This window comes from Myotis lucifugus, unplaced genomic scaffold (assembly GCF_000147115.1).
Source record: "Myotis lucifugus unplaced genomic scaffold, Myoluc2.0 scaffold_25, whole genome shotgun sequence".
In the NCBI taxonomy this organism is placed as follows: domain Eukaryota; kingdom Metazoa; phylum Chordata; class Mammalia; order Chiroptera; family Vespertilionidae; genus Myotis; species Myotis lucifugus.
In genome coordinates this window covers 3,984,242-4,006,419 of record NW_005871073.1, presented here as the reverse complement: position 1 = coordinate 4,006,419, position 22,178 = coordinate 3,984,242, and the positions used below count along the sequence as shown (strand labels likewise).

Genomic DNA, 22,178 nt, shown 5'->3' with positions numbered 1-22,178 from the left:
TTATATTGAAACAAAAAAATGTATATTAGATTGTGCCATTCCTCTCTTTAAAATTCTTCAATACAACAAATAATCCAATTTAAATTTAAAAAGCAAATAAAAACAAAACAAAGGTCAAATTCCTACTATAACTTATACAGCCCTCATGGCCTGGCAGCTGTCTGCTTTAAAGCTTATTTCATGATGTTTTCTCCTTTGCCTACTAAGGTCCAGCCTCACTGGCTTCATTCAGCTTCTGATTTGCCAAGTCTTTTTCTATTTAATTGATTCTATAGATACTGTTCTTTTTCTCAAACTTTTTTTCCCTTAAGGGTTTATCTTCCATATTTACTTTTAATATTGTCCCAATAATAATGTTTAATGAATGTTTTCCAGGTTCCAGGGAAATGAAGAATAAGAGCGGTCTTGCTGCCCTGGCTGGGTAGTTCAGTTGGTTAGAGCGTTTTCCTTATATGCCAAGGTTGCAGGTTTGATCCCTGGTCAGGACACATACCTGACCAGAAGCAACCAATGCATGCATAAATAAGTGGAACAGCAAATCGATGATTCTCTCTCTCCTGCCCTCAATACCCCCCTCTCTAAAATCAGTTAAAAAAAATAGAGAGAGAGAGACCTTGCTATAAAATAATTTGGTGGATAACACAGATAAGTGAATGAATAGATGAGTATAGGAAGCAATAATTTTCTAACTGCTGGGGGTTAGTTTGAGGGTTGTTGGGCTAGCTTACTGTAGTGCAGTTACTTTACCCTTGCCTTTAAGTAGAGTAGCTTCACTTTCATCTGTTTCTCCACTGTGATCTGAGAAAATGCTTGTTATGATTTAAATTTTCTTGAACTTGTAGAGACTTGTTTTGTATCCTAACATGTGGTCTATCTTTGTGAATGATCCATGTGCACTTGAGAAGAATGTATATTCTGCTGTGTTGTGGTGAAATCTTCTATACTAATAAAAGGGTAATATGCTAATTAGACAGACATCTTCGGGACCTCGTTATGGATGTCCTTCCGGACAAAGCCATGGTGGCAGGGTCCAGGCTGATGCAGTTAGGGGGGCGATCAGGCCGGCAGGGGAGGGCAGTTAGGGGGACCAGGCCGGCAGGTGGGGGCCGGTTAGGGGCAACCAGGCCGGCAGGGGTGCAGTTAGGGGCGACCAGGCAGGCAGGCAGGCAGGCAGGCAGAGAGGTTAGGGGTGATCAGGCAGGAACTGGAACAGTTAGGGGCATCAGGTTGGCAGGCAGAGTGGTTAGGGATGATCAGGCAGGCAGGCAGGTGATTGATAAGGAGCCAGAGGTCCCAGATTGCTAGAGGGATGTCTGACTGCCAGTTTAGGCCCGATCCCGCAGGGGCCTAAACTGGCAGTCAGACATTTCCCGAGGGGTTCCAGATTGGAGAGGGTGCAGGCCGGGTTGAGGGATCCCCCCCGCCCCTCCCGTGTATGAATTTCATGCACCAGGCCTCTAGTGTTCTATAAATGTCAATTAAATGCATCTGATCCAGTGTGTCCTTTAGAGTTTCTGTTTCTCTGTTAATTTTTTGTCTGGAAGATCTATCCAGTGAAGTCAGAGGGGTGTTAAAGACCCCTACTATGACTGTATTGTTGTCGATCTCTCCGTTAAAGTCCTCTAGAAATTTTCTTATATATTTAGGTGCTGCTATATTGGGTGCATATGTGTTTACCATGGTTGTATCCTCTTGTTGGATTGATACCTTTAGTATGTAGTGACCTTTGTTGTCTCTTGTGATGGCTTTCATTTTAAAGTCTGTTTTGTCGGATATGAGTATTGCTACTCCAGCTTTTTTTTCTTTTCCATTTGCATGGAAAAATTTTTTTCCATCTCTACACTCTCATCTTCTGTGTGTGTTTTGTTTTGAGGTGGGTCTCTTGTAGACAACATATAGTTGGGTCATGCTTTTGTATCCATTTAGCTACCCTAGGCCTTTTGTGCCGGAAGCCGATCCATCCTTGCTGCTTGACACAGTTGCTGCAGGGAAGAAACATCTGCACAGCTTATGTTTCAAGGGACCTGGCGTATATGGCATATGTTTGCTCCCCCTCTTAAAGCTATGTGTTTTAAACAGGACCACCTCCCCGAGAAAGGTTGTTTCCCCAGGTGAAGATTTTTCCCTGAAGTTAGGGAGGGAATAAAACCCCTTAACTAAGTGCCAGGCGGGTAGTTAATCACTTTTACTACAAACAATCACTCTTAAGCTACATAATCTTTACTCCCTGGAATGGAGATAAGAAACGCCCTAACCTTTGGAATAGAAATTGACAGGATTAAAATCAACTGGTATAAGTACAGATGTAACAAGACAATAAAACACAGAACTTGGCTAGAGGTCCTGGCTAGCGAACCTGGCTAGGCTGCTGATCAACTGAACGCTGCCTCGTGTCATTCCTTCTTCGCCGACTCCGTCCACACCTTTGGGAATCCCTGGACTTCCTGGGGTTGGACCCCAGCAGCTACCCTAGGCCTTTTGATTGGAGCATTTGATCCATTTCCATTTAGGATGGACTAATAGGTACTTATTTATTGCCATTTTAAATATATATGGCTAGGTTTCTTTCTCTGTTTCTTATTATTACAGTAGTCCCTTTAGCATTTCTTTGTAATGCTGGCTTGGCGATGATGAACTCCTTTAGCCTGTTTTTTTGTATGGGAAGCTCTTTATTTGACCATCTATTTTGAATAATAGCTTTGCTGGATATAGTAATCTTGGTCTCAGATCCTTGCTTTCCATTACCTTAAGTACGTCATGCCATGTCTTTCTGGCTTGTAGAGTTTCTGATAAAATCAGGTGTCAGCCTTATGAGGACTGCTTTGTAGGTAACAGTTTTCTTTTCCCTTACTGCCTTTAAGATTCTCTCTTTGTCTTTAATTTTCGGCATTTTAATTATGATGTGTCTGGGCATGGGCCTCTTTGGGTTCTTCTTGCTTGGGGGTCTCTGTGCCTCCTAAACTTGTATAACTTTTTTCTTTACCAGGTTAGGGAAGTTTTCTGCCATTATTTCTTCAAACACTTCTCTGTTCCTTTCTTCCTTTCTGCCTCTTCTAGCACACCTGCTATTCTAATATTATTACTTTTCATGTTGTTCCACAACTCTCTTAAGCTGTCCTCCTGTTTTTTAATTGTTTTTTCTTTTTCATTCTCTGATTGATATTTTCAACTTTGTCATCTAATTCACTGATTTGATCCTCAGCTTCCCCTAATCTGCTGTGTGTTCTTTCCAATGTTTTCTTTGTGTGTTATGTCATTCTTTATCTCAGACTGTTCCTTTTTTCATAGTTACTATGTCTTTTTTCATGCTATTGAGCATATTTAGCATCATTACTCTGAACTCTGTTTCAGATAAATATCTTATCTCTGCTTCATTTATCTCTTCTATTGGCGATTCTCTAGTTTCATTTGGGGGTTATTTTTTTGTCTCCTCATTTTGGCTTTTTGGGTTTGTGGCTATATATTACGTAGATCCTCTACACCTTTCAATCTCTAGTGCAGGACAGTGTTTAAGGCTGTTTCTGACTAATTAGAGCAGTCAAAGACTCAAAGCCTTCAGAGACTGTCTCTGCCTACAGACTGATAGGATTCCGACTTGAATTGCCCCCCAGGCAGTCGTCCTCGGGCATGGTAAGAGTTTTTTCTAAGAGTAGGGCAGTTGCTTCTGCCTGGAGGCTAATTGTTATTTTAAGTGGCCTCAGGGCAAGGTGTTTTCCAGTAGGGTGTGTCAACTGTCTTCCACCCAGGCAAGGCAAATGTCTTTGTGGGAAAGATGTCCTCTGTTGCGAGAGGGAATGACTGAGCTCAGGATACTTGGGGTGTCTGGCTTCTGCTCTCACAGCTCCAGTCCATTTCATCCTCCCTCTGCGGGAGCACAAGGTGGGTGGCTCCACAGTTAATTTTGTGTGTTGGCTATTTAATAGGATGCCTGAATTTTCGGCTGTTACTCCCTGGCAGACAGAACCCCGCTGCTTTTAATAGCTAGATGTTATGTGGGTACCCTCCTCAGTTTGGTGTTCTCTGCTGGGGAGCCCAGCTTTGGGGTTAGATCCCAGAGTTCTCAGTGGAAACCCACCACAGCTGAGATATCTCTCTGGGTCTTCAGTTGCTGTCTATGGGCATCCGCCCAGCCATTTTGTGCTTCTGCCTCTCCTCCCAATCTCTATGCAGTCTCCACTTTCAGTCCTCTGGTATCAGGGTTCTCTCCTGCGAGTTTTTCGTTGGTTATTCAGGAACTTTTTCTGTATTTTAGTTGTAATTCCAGTTTGTTCCTGGGAGCATGTCCGTGCAGCACCCACTTAATCTTCTGCCATTTTTAATCCCTGTTTTGTTTTCTTGTAATGTCTTTGTCAGGTATTGGTATCAGAGTAATGCTGGAACGGTTGAGAAGTATTCCTCTTCACTATTCTGGAAAAGTTTCAGTAGATTGGTAAATGTATAATACTTAGTATAGTTAGAATTCACCAGTGAAGTTCCCTGGGCCTGGATTTTTATTTGTTAGTAACTTTTTAACTATAATTTCAATTTCTGTAGAGATATTTTATGTATCCATTTCTTCTTGGGTGAGCTTTGGAGTTAGTGATCTTTCAAGGAATATTTGTCCTTTCATCTAAATTATTTGATTTATTGATTTGAAGTGACTTATATTCTCTTATCTTTTAAAATTGAGATGTAATATAAAACATTGAGATATAATAAAATCACTTTTTTTCATATGTTCACAACATTGTGCAACCATCAACAGTATTTAATTGCAGAATACTTTTATCACTCTGAAAAGAAACCCCATACCTATTAGCAATCAATTTCTGTCCTCTTCCCGCTCTTATCTCTTCAACCACTAATCTATTTTTTTGTCTCTATGAATTTGGTTGTTCTGGACATTTCATATATATGGAATCATGTGACCTTTTGTGAGTAGCTACTTTAACTTAGCATATTGTTTTTAAGGTTCATCCATGTTGTAGCATGTATCAGCATCTTTTTATGGCTGAATAATATTCCACTATAAATCACATTTTGTTTATCTATTCAGCAGTTTATAGACATTTGGGTTTCCACATTTTGCCTATTATGAATAATGTTGCTATGAATATTTGTGAACAAGTTTCCATGTGAATACATTTCCTTTTTCTTGGGTACAGGCATACCCGGGAGATATATTGCGGGTTTGGTTCCAGACCACCGCAATAAAGTAAGTATCACATAAAGCAAGTCATAATCTTTTTGCTGGTGGAGGGTCTTGCCTTTAATTTATAAAAAATGCAACATCTGTGAAGCACAATAAAGAGATACACAATAAGATGAGGTATGCCTGTATAGATCTAGGAGTGGTATTCCTGGATCATATGGTAATTCTATGTTTCACTTATTGAGGAACTGCCAAACTTTTCCATAGCAGCTACACTGTTTTATATTTCCACTTGCAATGTATGAAGATACGAATTTTTTCATATCCTTGCCAACACTTATTGCTTATCTTTTTATTGTATTCATCCTTCTGAGTATGGATTGATATCTCTTTGTGGTTTTAATTTGTATTTCCTTGATAGCTAATAATGTTGAGCATCTTTTCATGTGCTTTTTGGGGGGCTATTTGTACATCTTCTTGACAGAAATATCTGTTCAAGCCTGTTGCCTGTTTTTAAATTAGATTTTTTTTTTAAGTTGTAAAGGTTCTTTTTTTTTTTTTTTTTGAAGTTTCTTAGTGCATTTATTAGTCTGACATTGGCTAATAAAATTATATAGGTTTCAGGTGCATAATCCTATAATACATAAATAAATCATCTGTATTTTGTATTGTGTGTTCACCACCCCAAGTCAAGTGTTCTTCACCATTGAGTGCAGTGACTATGTTGTAGTACACGTGAAGCAAAAGGGAAGGAAGTAGGCAGCACAGAGCAGTTACTTCTGCCCTTATAGGAGTTCTCCCAATGGGTTGCGTAAGGAATCTCTCCCGCACACCTTCCCCTTGTGTAAGGGTTTCATGAGCAGATTGGACCCTTAGAAAATGTGCAAGTCAAATCCCACCCTCATTTGACAAGAGGAAAAAAAAAGCCAATTAATGCCAAATATATTTTTGATTTTTATATTGCTTGCGTCCTCTTGCCTTAGTAAAAATTTTTTTTCTAGTTCCTTAAAAGAAAAAGTATTTGTTTTAGCTCTCTGTAGCAAGTAACTGTGATAAGCTTAACTGGGAAAAATGTTTCTGTCTTTGACTAATACCCTAAATACTTTTTACAACTGACTTTGAATATCCCTCTCTTGTTCTTTTAAAATTATTTAAAGACATATTGTAATATACATATTTGATATTTTCACTTATAACAACTGAAGAATTGGGCACCAAATATGAGTGTACAGTATAATCTTTTGAGTTTTTTCTAAGGTCTTACTAAACTAAATACAATTTCAGTGTTTTATAATTTAGGTTGCATTTAACTAAGACTTCAGTTTTATTTTTATAGTAAATTGTGTGGCTTACAACTACTATATCACTAGAACTGGTAATATTTTCTAGTGAGATTTTCTGTAGTCTTTTAAAGTAATTTCATACGTGCCATGAATCTGAGGTCCTGTAATCTGTTTGATACAGTAGTACTTGTTTTAGCTTGCAAACAGTAGGAAAAGTAATTCTTTTCAGTCAAGATTGGTTTTTGGATTTGCTTTTGGAATTCTTGAATAGTCAATGAATTTTATTAGTACATGGTAACAAGCAAAGCTCTGTGGCAAGGAATAAATAAGAGGCCTTAGGAATTGGATTTAAATGGTTCACTTCCCATTTTGTATGCTTTTTAAAACACAAAATAGTTAATTTTTTTAAAACTTTGGAAGTATTACTATAGTTAAACATTTCAAATAAATATTGTTGTAGGTTCTCACAATTCAAAGTAGTTTATTTGCTCCAGAAAGCATATGGCATTTGTGCAGAATGCTTACATTTGAAATGTGAAGTGAATGAAATGAAGAGTACAATGTAGGGAATATAAGAGTTTTGACTAGTTTAACTTCCTTGCTTGTTAAAAGAAAATTTATAGCAGCTTTCAAATTTAGGAATACTTAAAACTCTGTTAATTTTTTATAGTATTATTTAGTCTTTTTTTAACATTTGAAAAAAGTAAATAGAGACTTGTTTTAAATGTTTGAGGATTAGATGTCAGTGTTTCTTAATCACTCTCTACTGTTTTCTTCCTCTGATTTAAAAAAAGCCAGCTATATTTGATGTACTAGAGGCCCGGTGCACGAATTCATGCACTAGTGGGGGTCCCTCAGCCTGGCCTGCGGGATCAGGCCAGAACTGGCTGTCTGACATCCCCTGAGGGGTCCCGGATTGTGAGAGGGCACAGGCCAGGCTGAGGGACCCCACTGGTGCACGATCAGGGCTGGGGAGGGACCGCGGAACTGGTCGACCGGTCGACTGTCTGCCCCCTGGTAGTCAGTGCACATCATAGCGAGCGGTTGATGACCCACCGGTCAGAGCATCTGCCCCCCTGATGGTCAGTGCACATCATAGCAACTGGTCGACCGGTCGACTGTCTGCCCCCTGGTAGTTATATAGGATTATATTGGTTTCTACTCTATGGTTAATGAAAAATTTGGCAGGTTGACAACTCCAGTAACACATTTTATCCACGAAACAGCCTAAGGCTATCTGAATTTTCTTGGTAGATTTTTACTCTTTGTTTTTATTAGACAGAATTTTGGAATGGCACACCACCATAGTGAATCATTCCAGAATGCCATTCATAGGTTTCTCTCTTTGATATATATGAATAAGTTTATAATGCTTTTCTTCATTGTAAGCACATCAATGTGTTTTTCAGACTTGTGATCTAGAATCAAGTCTGTGTTTTTAAGAAGCTTACTTTTAAAGAATTTTTTTTTTTTGTACAGTTACATCTTGGTTTACTTCTTAATTTATTGGGTCATATTTATTTTCTATTTACTTTCAAAATAATGTTGACAAATTCGTCACAGGAATAATCTAACCAAAGCAAAAATATTACTTTAAAAGGCATTGACAGTATTAAAGTCACATTTAAGGGATCCTTTTTACTTCATTAATAAGCATTATAAGTTTATTCCCTAATATTATTATAAAACACAAAATTAATACTTTTCTAGTAATGTTTGAGAAGTTACAGACTTCTGGAAAATGATGTATATTTATGTTGGTAGTCAAAAGGAATCTAAGGAGCTTTCAAATTTGTAAGAATTTTAATTTCAAGTTAAATTTTGAAGTATTTTATGTTGGTACTCTGAGAAGCATTTGTAAGACCTTTATTAGCAAATCATCTATCATTGAATATAACACATTTTGTAGCTAAATATAAGGAATTATTTTTTGTAATTTATTAGAAAATGCATTGTGCTGTGTGCTTAGAATTATCATTTTTATCCCAAAATCTGTAAACAGTAACACATCCATAGTGACTATATTGTGGTTTCCCTTCACAGATACCAAGTTGTGCTAGTACAACCATATAAATAATTAATACCTGAAGTCTAAATGTAACATGGACATTAACAGTGATGACAGATAAATGCAGACGCTTGGGAATCACATACTAGGCGAAACACTTTTAAAAAGGTAAGAAAAATGTAATCTTAATTAAGGCTAAGCAGGCTGTAGTATTAGAAGTAATTGACTAAAGTTTGTTTTTCATTGTATGAGACTATTTAGAAACACATCTGCACGATCCTATTTTAATACTTGTAGAACTCAGGTGTAAGTATCAGTTCTTCTGTGGAAATAACAGTTGCAGATGTCCTTGCCTGGTAAATATCATAATGGATGATGTTCCTATAGCAAATCCTATACAAAAAGGTAGTAACCTGGCTGACTAGAACTTGATAGAATGCTAGATTTGGTGTACCAGTGTATACTCAAGACACATCTTATATTGTGGATCCTCTTTGTCTCTTATGATTGCCATCACCACCATGCACTATAGAATGTAATGTTTTGCCATGTTTGTGAAAGGTTTTCAGGGTTGGGTACAAAGGAGTTGGCAGTTGGAATCTTTGCTTTAAGAAGAGTGAATTTTCATGTTAAGGGTTACTTTTTATAGGACCATGTTTTTACTGTTAATTTCACTGTTAACCTTCCTCATGTTAATTTCAAACATTTTATTTAAATGTAGTATTAAGTTATTTTACTTAGTTAATTTTCCTACCTTTTACTTTTTAATAATTTGCAAGGCATATTTGGGAGAGGTTGTGTCTACTGATAATTAGGTATCAACCCTGTTCACTTCCTAGCTGACTAAAACATTATCTAATTTTACTAAGCAGTAACTCTGGTTTACAAAGCTTGATAAATTACATTAGTTTTAAAAAGTAAACCTTCACCGAAAATAGTGGCACTTTTAGAATGTTTAGTTTTATGTTTATAATAAAGTGACAATTTCCATCATAAACATCACTAGTCTTTTTCCTGGTCTTTCTCCTTGTTTCCAAATGGACATTCATAATAATTCATTTTAGTCAGATTCTCTGAAAAAGATATCATAATACATTATTATAAAATAAAACTGTAATTAGCCAAACTGACCAAGAAATGGAATTTAATTAAGGTAATTAAAATACCTGGCCAACTGGGTACTAAAACCAGAAAATCCTTATTGGTTTTGTCCTTGTTGAAAATCCATATGCCAAAATAACAGAAATTTCCTTTTATAATAGTCTTGGTTATCATCAAGGTTATCATGTAGATATAGAAGACTTGGTTGATTAGTTGGTGTGCATAACCTAAATTATTTTTCTTGTTCAATTCCCAGTTTTGTATATGAAGGCTAAAATTTGGGAAAGGCTCTTAGAATAAGAGTTTATAGATTCTGTATGAGGACTTGTATCATGGGCAGTCTTTGGGTCATCTCCAAAAAATACTGCCTGAGACTCAGAAAAAGAACTGAGTCAAAATTTGACTCAAACTAATATTGAGTTGTTGCAAGGATTTAGTATATGTTAAGCTTTTCTGTTTTTGTTGTTGGTTCCTAAAGATTTTTTCCAGTTTCTTAGTATCTCTGAGGCTACAAAGTCACCAAGAAGTACCAACAATATTACTGTGAACAGATATTCTGTTACTTGCTATTTCCTCTTATTGTAGAAGGAGTATATCTATTAGCATAAGTTAATTTGCTTCTTTAATTTTTTTCATTATTTTATTTTAAAGAAAGGAATTTAGGAGGTTCTAGTATTCTCCATGGCTGAAGCTGAGAGTCTGAAATCCTGATGCTTAAGCTCTATTCTAGATCATAGCTCCAACTCCTTCAGGATATAAGGAAAAGAGATAATATTTCCACAATGATAGATCTTTGGTTGTACAGGTAAGTTATTTAGTTTTGCAGTAGTGAAGATATCTACAGATTGATTTTTTTTTTTTGAGGGGGGAGCTTATTTGTCTATACTCTGCATGGAAAATTATACAGTTCATAGGAATGTGGAGCTATAGGGAATGGGATGGGGATGAAATATTTTCTCACTCTTTTTTCCAACAGGAGCATAAATGAAGTGACTAATACATTGCAATCTCTAGAGCATATTTGACACCCTACGTATTTTTGATTCAAGGGCATTATGAAATTTCTTTACTTCTCTTTGTTCCCTGTTGTCACTTTAAGTGGGTATTCATTCAGCTCTATCCGTCTATCATCTATCAATCATATATCTGTTTCTCTTAATGGGAAACAGGAGATCTTTTATGCAAGGCAATCCATAACAGAGTTACCAAGCTTCAGGGAGGTGAATATTAAGAATAAGTTGAATTGCATAGGTGGTTCCCAGGTTTCACTCTCCTACTTTTAACCTTATAGATACTTTTAACCTGATAGAAATAGTGGTAATTGCTTGGCTGAAGAAATGTGTCTTAAAAGAATTGTGTGACAAGGATAGTCTAAACTATTATTAAACAGTTCATTCTTATGTTCTAAATCAGCGATTTTTAACCCTTTTCACGCCATGGCACACATAAACTAATTACTAAAATTCTGCGACATACCAAAAGCTATTTTTTTTTTTGCAGTCTGACAAAAAAATAGGTGTAATTTTGATTCATCTATAATGAACAGCTATTGTCCTGTTGGCTGTTTTCATTTTTTAGTTTGACAATCTAAGGGAAAAGAGGTCAGTGCCCCTAACTAAATAGTCAGGTTTGAGTGTTTTAAAAATTCCTTTATTTTATTTTTTCATCACCATTTATCCCCCCACTCCCTATTCCACCTTCATCCTTCCCTCCCTCCTGCAGTCACCGCACAATTGTCCCTCTCCATGAGTTCTTTCTTTTTTTTTCTCACTCTCTCTACCCCCTTGACCCCTCTTCCCCCCTAAGAACTGTCTGTCTGAAAATCGCTGTTCTAGACAGAAAGAAAAATAACCATATTCATTACATTTTTCAGTTGCTCTTTTTTGCTTTTCACTTTGGTTTGTCTACCTGGTATCATGACCAGTTTCTTAAACATTATTCATTCAAAAAACTAAATATTATTGTAATAAATATCAGCTAGAACATTGTTATTAATGGAGAATTGATTACCAGTCCCTCAATCCCCAAAATGAACTGTTCTACTTTGATAATTATAGTAGGAACAAAAAGTTACAGGCAGTGTCTTTGAAATATCATCTTGAGGTTTCTTTTTCTTAAGTAAAGGTGATAGCTGGAGTAGTGTTGCATTAGGTGGACCATTTTAGTTTAATCTTTATTATTCCTTTCAGTTCTTATTGATGTACTTCTGAGGTGTTCACAGGGGCTAGAAATTTATGATCTGAAACATAGCTAATACTGTTTTAGAACCCTATTAAATTTTAGATAAAAGTATATTCAAATTGGGGGAAGAGTAGTTCCAACAGAAAATAAATGAGTGAGATATGTGGAATTTGGGGTAGGATTTAGGGCTTAATATGAAAGGAGAGGCTGAAATTTGGTTGATAGCTGCCCTTCTCAGATAAGCCCCTCCAATAGGTTGAAAACTTTATGATGATACAAAAGAGAGGAAGGGAGTCAATTTAATTCTAATGATTCATTACATTCTTTTCTCTGTATTCTAGAAAGTGTCATCATATTCATTAGTGGTGGATAACATATAGGGAAAACTTTGTTCTAGTTGCTAGATTGGGTTTTGTTCAGATGAATATGTTAACTAACAGTTTCCTTTAATTCTAAAACTAAATTGATTGAATTTTCAGATCCAGTAGGGTGCTGGCTAAGGATTTCATCTCGTGCCTCCTATTTCATTACCTAGCAAAGAGTCTTTTCTGAGATACTGTTTTATAACTGAGTTTCTTTCTGTTCCTTTAGCAACTTAAATTTTGTCAGAAATACAATTTTGTGCTCCAAAGAAATTCTCTGAATTTCTTCAGTAACTGTATTATGCAGCTAAAATGAAGGAAACAATTGCTTTAGTCTATAATACTTTGCTAACCATGGCAAAATCATGTTGAGGTTTGGTTGAGAGAATCAGGACTTTCTTTTGTCCCTTTCTTGTCACTGAATTTTGTACTCAGTTTATCAGGTAACTACAGAAAGTGTATGCCTTTATGAATGCCTGTCCAAAGTAGAAAAGTTAAAGAAAAAAGGTAGAACAGAAGAAAGATCATGAGAGGGAAGAATATTATAACATCATTTAACTTGCACTGGCCAGTGTGGCTCCGTTGGGTATTGTCCTGTGCATTCAAAGGTCACGGGTTCAATTCCCGGTCAGGGGACATGCCTGGGTTTTGGGCTTAATCCCCAGTGAGGTACGTGCAGGAGGCAGCCAATCAATGTTTTGCTCTCACATTGATGCTTCTCTCACTCTTCTTCTCCCTTCCTCTCTCTCTAAAAATAAATGTTTTAAAAAATCTTTAAAAATAAATAAAATAAAAATATTAAAGTTATCGTTTAACTCTAGTCCTCAGAATTTTAAGCAATTTATTACCTTATGTTAATTTCAGGCAAGAGATTTTTACAATCCTCTGTTTGGTGCTTCCTTTGCCAAAGAGATTATGGCTTTATAAATTTTTTTTTATTATTGGTATCAAATAAGGAATCAGAGGATGTATTATAAATAAGTCTAATTTAGTTTGAAACTTGATGGCACTGTCATTTTAATATAATACTGTCTGGATGTAGTAGTCTTAAGGCACTGCTTCTCAAACCCTCAGAGATATATAAATTACCTGGGAATCTGATTAATTGGTAAGTCTGGGGCAGGGCCTGATATTATGCATTTCTAATAAGCTTGCAGGAGATGCCCATGATTCTGGTCCTCAGGCTACACTTTGAATTGCAAAAATTAGAGATACCAAAAGGTCTTTGTTATAAAACCAGTTTCACTTTAAATATGGCCCAATAGCACAGGATTTGAGAACTGTAAAACTCGGACTTCATTGTAATTATTGAATGGAATAAAAACATTTTTAGTAAAAGAAACAAAAAGGTTTAATCTTTCCTATTAATCAGTGTTTTGATCACTGGATGGTGGGGAAATAAAATAGGCCCTAACCCAGTGATGGCGAACCTTTTGAGCTCAGCCTGTCAGCATTTTGAAAAACCCTAACTTAACTCTGGTGCCGTGTCACATATAGAAATTTTTTGATATTTGCAACCATAGTAAAACAAAGATTTATATTTTTGATATTTACTTTACATATTTAAATGCCATTTAACAAAGAAAAATCAACCAAAAAAATGAGTTCGCGTGTCACCTCTGACACACGTGTCATAGGTTCGCCATCACTGCCCTAACCTGTGGTGTTTTATAATTATATATATTTATATACTTCTGGGTACTACTACTACTAATATGCTTATTTTATTTATAAGGACAATGCAGAGATTTTGCTCTTATTCAGATTAACATAGAAAGAAGGGCTAGGAATGTTCATTGGAATCATTTGTGATTTATATGCCCTTACTTGGCATCACATTTTAAAAAGTAAAGATTACCAGGTTTTTTTCTGTGTGTTTGTTAAATGTTACTATTTTCAATATTATATTTGAGCCATAAATCATGAGTATAATCAAATTTGCATCAATGATATTTGCATTTGATTTTATAGTTCATTTGTTTTCTTTGCATATTTATATAGGTATTTAATATTTAAAAATCAGTCACCTTTAAGATTGAGAGGTCCAAGTTTGGGTATATGAAAAAAATAAATTATATTAAATTTTTCAGTTTGTGCTTTTTTGAAACATTCAAAATTAAAATTTTTTGTAATTAAAAGTGGATATTTATGGGTCATACAGTGTTTATTATATGTGAATAAAAATAAGAGAATGTAATCTTAATATGATTTTAACAAAAGAGAATTGCATGTCAGGTTCCTCTAATGAATCCCAAAACAGTAAAAGTTTACTGTGAGGAATGTATTTCTAAGTTCTGATTGGCATCTCACACTTATTCATGTGATTGCTATGAAATTCTCTAGAACAAATTTTCATGCTTTAATCCCAGAACTGGTTTTATGGTTGTTGTAAAATTTTAAAAAATTAATTAGAAATTTAAAAGTATGCCATACTCTGAAACAAAACTACATTCAACCAACTTACATTCAATATGTTACTGGGTACTTTCTCACTTAGTTCATTTGCCAACAGGCAGGAACAGTAAGACAGTTGCTTTTAATGTTTCTCTTTCTGTTTGTGATAACAAGTTACTGTGTATTCTATGGTCCTTCATAACCTTTCCTGTTACATACTTCCAATTGAGACAAAGAACAAATTGTATTTGATTTGCGGTGGTAGGGGTAGAATGGCATTTGGGGGGTTAGAGGAAGGCTGAAGGATGGCAGAAAGGAAGAGGGAGAGGGGAGAGAGACGCTGAGAAACTGTACCACAGCCATTTTTTACTTCTTTTTCTGTCTATCCTGCACCCCAGTTAGAAGTTAGACAGTGAAGTGGCAAAGTATCTTATGAAAGCTAAACAGAGGAGCAGAAGAATGGAGACTTAAAATGTTAACAGCTCCTTTATTCTGCTCCATGAGAGAGCCTTTGGGAAATAACCACTACATCCCTCAAAGTTTTTTCAATTTTCCTTACATATTTATTTTAGGAATACCAAGCATTCACACCAGAAAATGCTCATCTCCCCAATACGCTTTAAAACTGTGGCATACTCACATATATAGGAGTTCAAAGAAGGAAAGGATGGGGTTATAAGTATACTCCTGATTTCTTCAGTATTTGCTTCAGGGGCTTCTTTCCTTTGTCTTCTAATCCTCTTGAGAATACTTTGTTTTACTTGCTAATTATGGCTCTACTTCTAGGAACTAGGGAGGCTTGGCTTTTCTATCTTTTGCCCTTAGCCCACTGCAAGCTAAGATTGTGATTTCTGTCAGTCTGCTTTACAAAAACATTCTACTGCAATCAAAATTTTTTGGATGCCATATAGTTTGTTATAAAAGGATTTGACCTGAAACTCCTTGTAGTAAGAATGAATTAAAAAGAGCAGTTTCTACCTTTTTACCTCCCAGAAATATTTTGAGAAAACATAAGAAATGATTGGGATAGTTTTTTGGTAGCTTCTACATAAATTCAAGGTTATTATTTTAATAACCAAGATGAAATCCTGTCTTTGAGAGAGGTCTTTCTGGGCCCTTTGTGCCCAAGCCTGAGAGGCAGATACACAGTGAGGCAGGTTAAGAGCTTCGTCTCTAGAGCCCTGCCCTGCCACTTAGCTGGGTGGCTTTGGATGATAAATTAAAATGTGTGTGGCTCAATCCCTTCATTTGTAAAGTAGGGATGATAATAGCACCTATTCTAGTTGTTAGGAGATTTAAGTGAGTTAATGTATAAAGAGCATATAGAATGATTCCTGGAACATATTAACTGTCATATAATGAATGGTTAGTTATTATTAATAGCATTTTTTGGAAATGTTAATAAATTATGTCAAGTAATTTGTTCATATTGGCAATACTTGGATTAAAAATTGTGGCTTTATACCTTTGTTTTAGGTATATTAACTATTACCTTTTTCTCATTATTTTGTTTACATTTTTGAAGGTTTCCCAATGAGTGGATCATGATGACCGTATTGTAGGGACTTGCCATAGTATGGCTGCTTCCCGATCTACTCGTGTTACAAGATCAACAGTGGGGTTAAACGGCTTGGATGAATCTTTTTGTGGTAGAACTTTAAGAAATCGTAGCATTGCTCACCCTGAAGAAATCTCTTCTCATTCTCAAGTACGATCAAGATCACCAAAGAAGAGACCAGAGCCTGTGCAAATTCAGAAGGGAAATAATAGTGGGAGAACTACTGATTTAAAACAGCAAAGTACTCGAGAGTCATGGGTAAGCCCTAGGAAAAGAAGACTTTCTTCAGAAAAAGATAATATAGAAAGGCAGTCTGTAGAAAATTGTGAGAAAAGGCAAACAGAACCTGTTTCACCAGTTTTAAAAAGAATTAAGCGTTGTCTTAGATCTGAAGCACCAAACAGTTCAGAAGAAGATTCACCTGTAAAATCAGACAAGGAGTCAGCAGAACAGAGAAGTACAGTAGTGGACAATGATGCAGATTTTCAAGGGACTAAACGAGCTTGTCGATGTCTTATACTGGATGATTGTGAGAAAAGGGAAATTAAAAAGGTGAATGTCAGTGAGGAGGGGCCACTTAATTCTGCAGTAGTTGAAGAAATCACAGGCTATTTGGCTGTCAATGGTGTTGATGACAGTGATTCAGCTGGTGTAAACTCTGATGACTGTCAGCCTGATGGGAACACTAAACAAAACAGCACTGGTTCCTACCCGTTGCAGGAAAAATCAGTAGCTGAAAATGGGGATTCGGACACCCACACTTCAGTGTTTCTTGACAGTAGGAAGGAGGACAGTTATATAGACCATAACGTGCCTTGCACGAATTCAGAAGTGCAGGTCAAGTTGGAGGACCACAAAAGAGGAACTGCCTGCCTGCCTGTGGAGCATGTTAATCAGCTGACGACTGAGCCAGCTACAGGCCCATTTCCTGAAATTCAGTCGTCTTTAAGGGATTCTGAGGAGGAAGTAGATGTGGTGGGAGATAGCAGTGCCTCAAAAGAGCAGTGTAATGAAAATACCAACAACGCCCTGGACACAAGACTTGAGAGTATGCCAGACTCCGGAGAACTGGAACCATCTTCTGTTCTAGACGGTGTGTCAGCTCAAACGATGTCTTTATCAGAACCTCAAGAACACCGATATACTCTGAGAACTTCACCACGAAGGGCGGCCCCTACCAGAAGTAGTCCCACGAAAAACAGTTCTCCTTGCAGAGAAAATGGACAATTGGAGGAGAATAATCTGAGTCCCAATGAAACAAATGTAACTGTTAGTGATAATATAAGTGAGTCTCCCACAAATCCTGATGAAGTTTCTCAGAATGATAAAGGGATATGTTGTGACTCTGAAAATTATGGGAGTGAAGGACAAAGTAAGCCACCCTCGGAGGCAAGACTCAATATTGGAAATTTGCCATCTGCCAAAGAGAGTGCCAATCCGCACATTACAGAAGAGGAAGATGATGATCCTGATGTTTATTACTTTGAATCAGATCATGTGGCACTGAAACACAACAAAGAGTATGTGTAAATATGGTAACCATGAATTCTGCTTTGTTTATTATTCCCCAAGTTTTCAGTATTCGTAAATGTCTATTCTTAGCATTTTTATTACAGCTAAAAACTAATGCTTTAGCTGAAGTTTTAAGTTTAACATAATTTTCTCATCTCATTAAAAAAAAAAAAATCTGCCAAAACAAGAAAGACTTTAAAACTCAGCTTTTATTTTCTCAATGGCAATATGGTTTTCTAGTTTTGGTATTTCAACATGTCTCAATTAGAAGTGACATGTAGAAACTTGGTTGATGATGTTTTTGTTTTTAATAAGTTTTATGTCATTTGACTTAATTTATAAAATGGGAAAAGAATCTGCTCAATAATTGACATAGAGCATTTGAGATTGCTTTTTCCTAATTCTAAGTTATAAGGGGAGACTGTATCTTAAAATAATATTCTTAACTTTTGTGATGAAGGTACTTTTTAAAATAAAGAATTCAGAGTTCAAATTTATCACAGTTTTCTTAAATTTCCTTTGAAGAATTGGAGCTAATAATCCTGAAAGGAACTATTAATAGTGTTTATCATAGATCAGCAATAGTAAAAGACATATATATGTTAATCATCTTTACTTTTACAGTGTAGGCTTTTGAATTAATATCACAATCAGATTATATAAGCTACGTAAAAATACTGATATGAGGAATCTTTGTAATGTTTTTTGTTATGACAGTTGCCAGATCATGGTATGTAACAGACCAAAGTATTAAATCTTGGTTGTGGAACATAATAATCTTTTTGCCATGCATTACAAATAATTCATATTTGTATATGGTAATTTGGTGTCCTTTTAGCATAGGTCTCCCTTCTGAAATTTTTTTCTGTTTTTTTTTGTAAGTAATATCTTAATATTGGGTTTAATAGAAACATTGTATCTGAGCATCTTATTCATTATTTTGTGGAATGCTTTAGCATTGTCATATATTTGAAATGTTTGAAGTCCAATTTGAGAAAGAAAAACAGCTTATAAAAGTAGAGTTGTTTAACTACAAGTGCAAGAAAGCAGAGCATGTGTCTTGAGGAAATACCAAAACTCAAGAAATGTGCATTTTTACAAAATAATATTCTGTTATTTCTATTCTTTCCTTTTTATTGGTCCTTTGGCAAAAGAGATACTCTCTTTAAGGCTTAGCTGGTTATTGATGATGAAACATATTTTCCCATGAATTCATTAATGTTACTTTTTGGTAAGATCTCCCCTCATGATGAGTCTGAAGGATGATGTTCCTATCCAACAGTTGTTAAAAAACTGATGTTCCATATTCCTAAATCTTGAGAATGACAGCATTATAGTTTCGTGAGTTCCTTAGGATATACAAAGTCCTTTGAATTTCCATAGCAGTTGCTTTATTAGGACAGTGTTCTCAAATTAATGCCTCATTGGGTGACTTTGGGCAAAAGGAAATCACTTCTTGCTTTTTTGCCTTGTTCCAAATCTTTTGAAAAAGTACCTTTTGACATTTCACTTTTAACTCCCTCCCCTGCGAAGAAAACAAATTATGAGAAGGGAGAAGAGGGAGCATCTTGATTAATATTTTGGTTAGAGATAATTTAAGGTAAATTGGGAGAAGGTGTTTGATCATGTCATATGTAATCTGTTTCAGTAAAGCCCTATTTCTATGCTTTTTGTCTAGAGCCAAGAGATGGTTGGATATAATGTTAGCTCTTTTTAACCCAAATTGTCATTGTTAAAAATAGCATTATATTACCCGTTTAAGTGCTTTTAAATCTCAAATATATTTCTGGCAGTTTAAAAATGTTAAAAGGCCCTTGAGGTAAAGGGGAAAAAAGACAAGTTGGGTAGATGGATTGCTGTTCTGTACACACAGATGTACATATACCTATCAAGTATTTTTCTTCTTCTCATGCTGGAAAATTTCTGCACATAATTGCCTTTTGAAACTAGGAAATGGGCATTGCCCAGCCTGCACAGAAATATCTCTACCACTAGTGAATGAGTACTTCCTGGTAGCCAGTTTAAAAAAATATGTATATGTTATGAATAGAAAACAATGAGCATGGCATAATTCTTTGTCTGGAGCCAGCAGGAGAGAGAGCTCTTCTTTATTCCAGTTGCAACTCTCTTCTAAATTAACATGGGTTATTTAATCAGCAACCTTCTAGCATTTAGCTAAGATTTATCCATCTTGTTTGTAAGGATATCACATATAGGGTCATCTAAACACTTGTAAATGATTGAAAAGATACTGTGTGTAGAATCTTATCCTTAGACCAGATTCATGGTAATTAGGCCATAGGCCAGTGAAATTAATCTGCAAATGCTTTAGGTACTTGTACCCTGTTTCTTCTCTTCTCCAGGACATAAATCTACAGTGTGCTTGTATATATTTGTTTTTCCAAATGGAAAACTCCTCTGTGAGCAAGGGACTAATGAGTATCTTTTTCTCTGGCAAGAGTCCAGCTGTGGATTGTTTTACCAGATGTGCCTTCTCAAAGATTAAGGGATGGGGAATCAAAATAAATGTACTTTATCTCAAACGCTTTGATCTCAAAGTTGATGAAATCTCTTATAGTGGTAGATAATACCTAGTGACTCCCTTCTGGGCCTAAATAGCCAGACTGGCTGTGGATTGCCCTTTCTGTTTGGGAATTGACGTTCTTGCTGATTTTTGAATCAGAAGAACTGAAACTGATCTCTTAAGTTTGAAGTTCTGGCTCTAGGGAGAGCAGGTGTGGAAGAGTTTATAGGCCCTGGTTTTTAACATCCAGAGTTTTTTCTTCCAATTCAGAAGATGCTCACTGGAAAAGAAATTTTCAGATGAAAATGTGATTTGCTCTGTTGCCTCTGAATTCTCATTGTACAAGAATATTTTTAAAAATATATATTTGAAGGGCCTTGGAAAGCTTCATTTAATGATGTTGTAACCTTCATGAACCAGATAGAGGGTGAAAAAGCTTTAGGGTTTCTAGATTCTTGAGGTTTGCAAAAGGTTAACTCATTGATAACATTGCTAATGTTTATACCAATTTTTAAATTTCTACATAATGAAAGTATAAGAGTAAGAGTGCTTATCTGAGGGTATTCATGTAGTTTTCAGGTAAGATCTTATTTTCAAGCCATATTAAAGAATATATACAAGAATTGTAGTTTCAAGTTTGGTCCTCTGAAAATGTTAATGTACTAAATAATTATGTTTTTTTGGTGAACCAGGCTTAAGATGAATCATTTGATATCTTCATCAATTTCAGAAGTCTATAGAGAAAGTCCTCATCAGATTCACTTCTTGTGAGACTATGTTTGTTAAAGTAAATTCTTTCAAGGAGCCAGAAAACTCGAGGACTAGGCATGGATTTTGCTTACAAAGCACTAAAGGAGTCATCCTGGATAAAATAATTTTACATTTGTATTGTGCTTTGTAATTTAGAAAACATTTTTGTATTTGAGATAACAACTCAGAAGTAGACAACATAGGTGCATTGTGTAGTTTACATTTCCTAACTCATGATTAAGGCTTTTAGGTTGTTTATTTAAAGAATCATGATAAGTTGCTGGTAGAAATGGGATTAGAGCTTCTAATTCATAGTCTGAACTACAAGTAGTTAACTCATCCAATAAGAACTTATTCCATGGACTTTTGGCTTTCTAGGTTGAGAACTCTCATGGAGCAGATCTTGGGTATTCGGTTTTCAAAATGCTTTAGCCCTAGTTTAAACACTGTAATTGTCATCATGATTATCTGGTTTTGTCTGTTAGAGAAGCAGCATTATAAATAAGTAATCTGTTCTGTTTATTGAATGAAATACGTTCATGTTCATTGCAGAGAACATTTTGTTAGTATGACTGTGAAGAATAACTGGCATGTACAAACTGGGGAATAAAAACTACAGTGAAAGCTTGACTTTAAAGAGAGGATTTGGATAATTTCCAAAAAATACATGGGGGTGGAGTAGCGTGTGGTTAGGTGTATTAAAGTTAGAGATTACTAGGAAAAACTATGCTTGGTGTACTTTTTCAACTCACTGGAAATAGTTGTGTATGGCGGGCACGCTGGGGCTGTGGTCTCTTCTCCGTGTCCCGCATGGAGGGGGAGACGTGAACCGGTTTGTGCAAGTTAGGAGGTGCTTTTGGGATTAAGAATATTGAAAGACAGATATAAAAATAGATTAAAAGCTTGGGCTGGGTGTGGTCTCTGCCCTCTGACTTGAGGGACAGAGAGAACCTGCCTTCTGATGGAGGAACAGGCACAGAGAGAGCCAGCTCTGAAAGCTGTTTATTATATCCTCTAATTATAGGAAGTTACATCACATCTGGGTGGGCCTTCGACATCATGAGATCCATCCCTTTAACACTGGGTGGGAGAGTCAGACTGAGTGGCATCCAATCTCTTGACTGGTCCCCCCTTCAGGGCGTTGCTTTGCCCTCAGCTCTGAATTTCAGCTGAGGTAAATTAAGCCAGAGTGTTTTCTAACGGCCCTTAACAGTTGTGGAATCCTGTAGCCAGATCTCCCCCAGGAGGGAGATAATTGGGGCCGGGGATCAAGACCTGCTGCCTAGGTACATACCCTTGAACAGGAATTGAATCCCTAACCTTCAGTGCTCTAACCACTGAGCAACTGGCCAGGACTCTTTTGGGGGGGGGGGG

General features: G+C 36.2%; 1 protein-coding gene across 11 annotated transcripts in view; it reads left to right on the top strand.

The window, feature by feature from the left end:
• The window catches only part of ZZZ3 (zinc finger ZZ-type containing 3), a 122,487-nt gene that overhangs the window by 40,672 nt on the left and 59,637 nt on the right, over positions 1–22,178 (top strand). For 4 of the 11 annotated variants that reach the window (XM_023751748.1, XM_023751749.1, XM_023751747.1 and 1 more), the window contains exons 3-5: positions 8,458–8,590; positions 10,175–10,328; positions 15,986–17,538. In XM_023751748.1, the coding sequence (XP_023607516.1) occupies positions 16,037–17,538 (1,502 nt within the window). In that variant the 5' untranslated portion in view covers positions 8,458–8,590; positions 10,175–10,328; positions 15,986–16,036. Of the gene's footprint in view, positions 1–5,144; positions 5,195–8,457; positions 8,591–10,174; positions 10,329–15,985; positions 17,539–22,178 lie in introns of all 11 variants that reach the window. The other 7 variants (XM_023751753.1, XM_023751750.1, XM_023751755.1 and 4 more) reach the window with 4 other exon arrangements.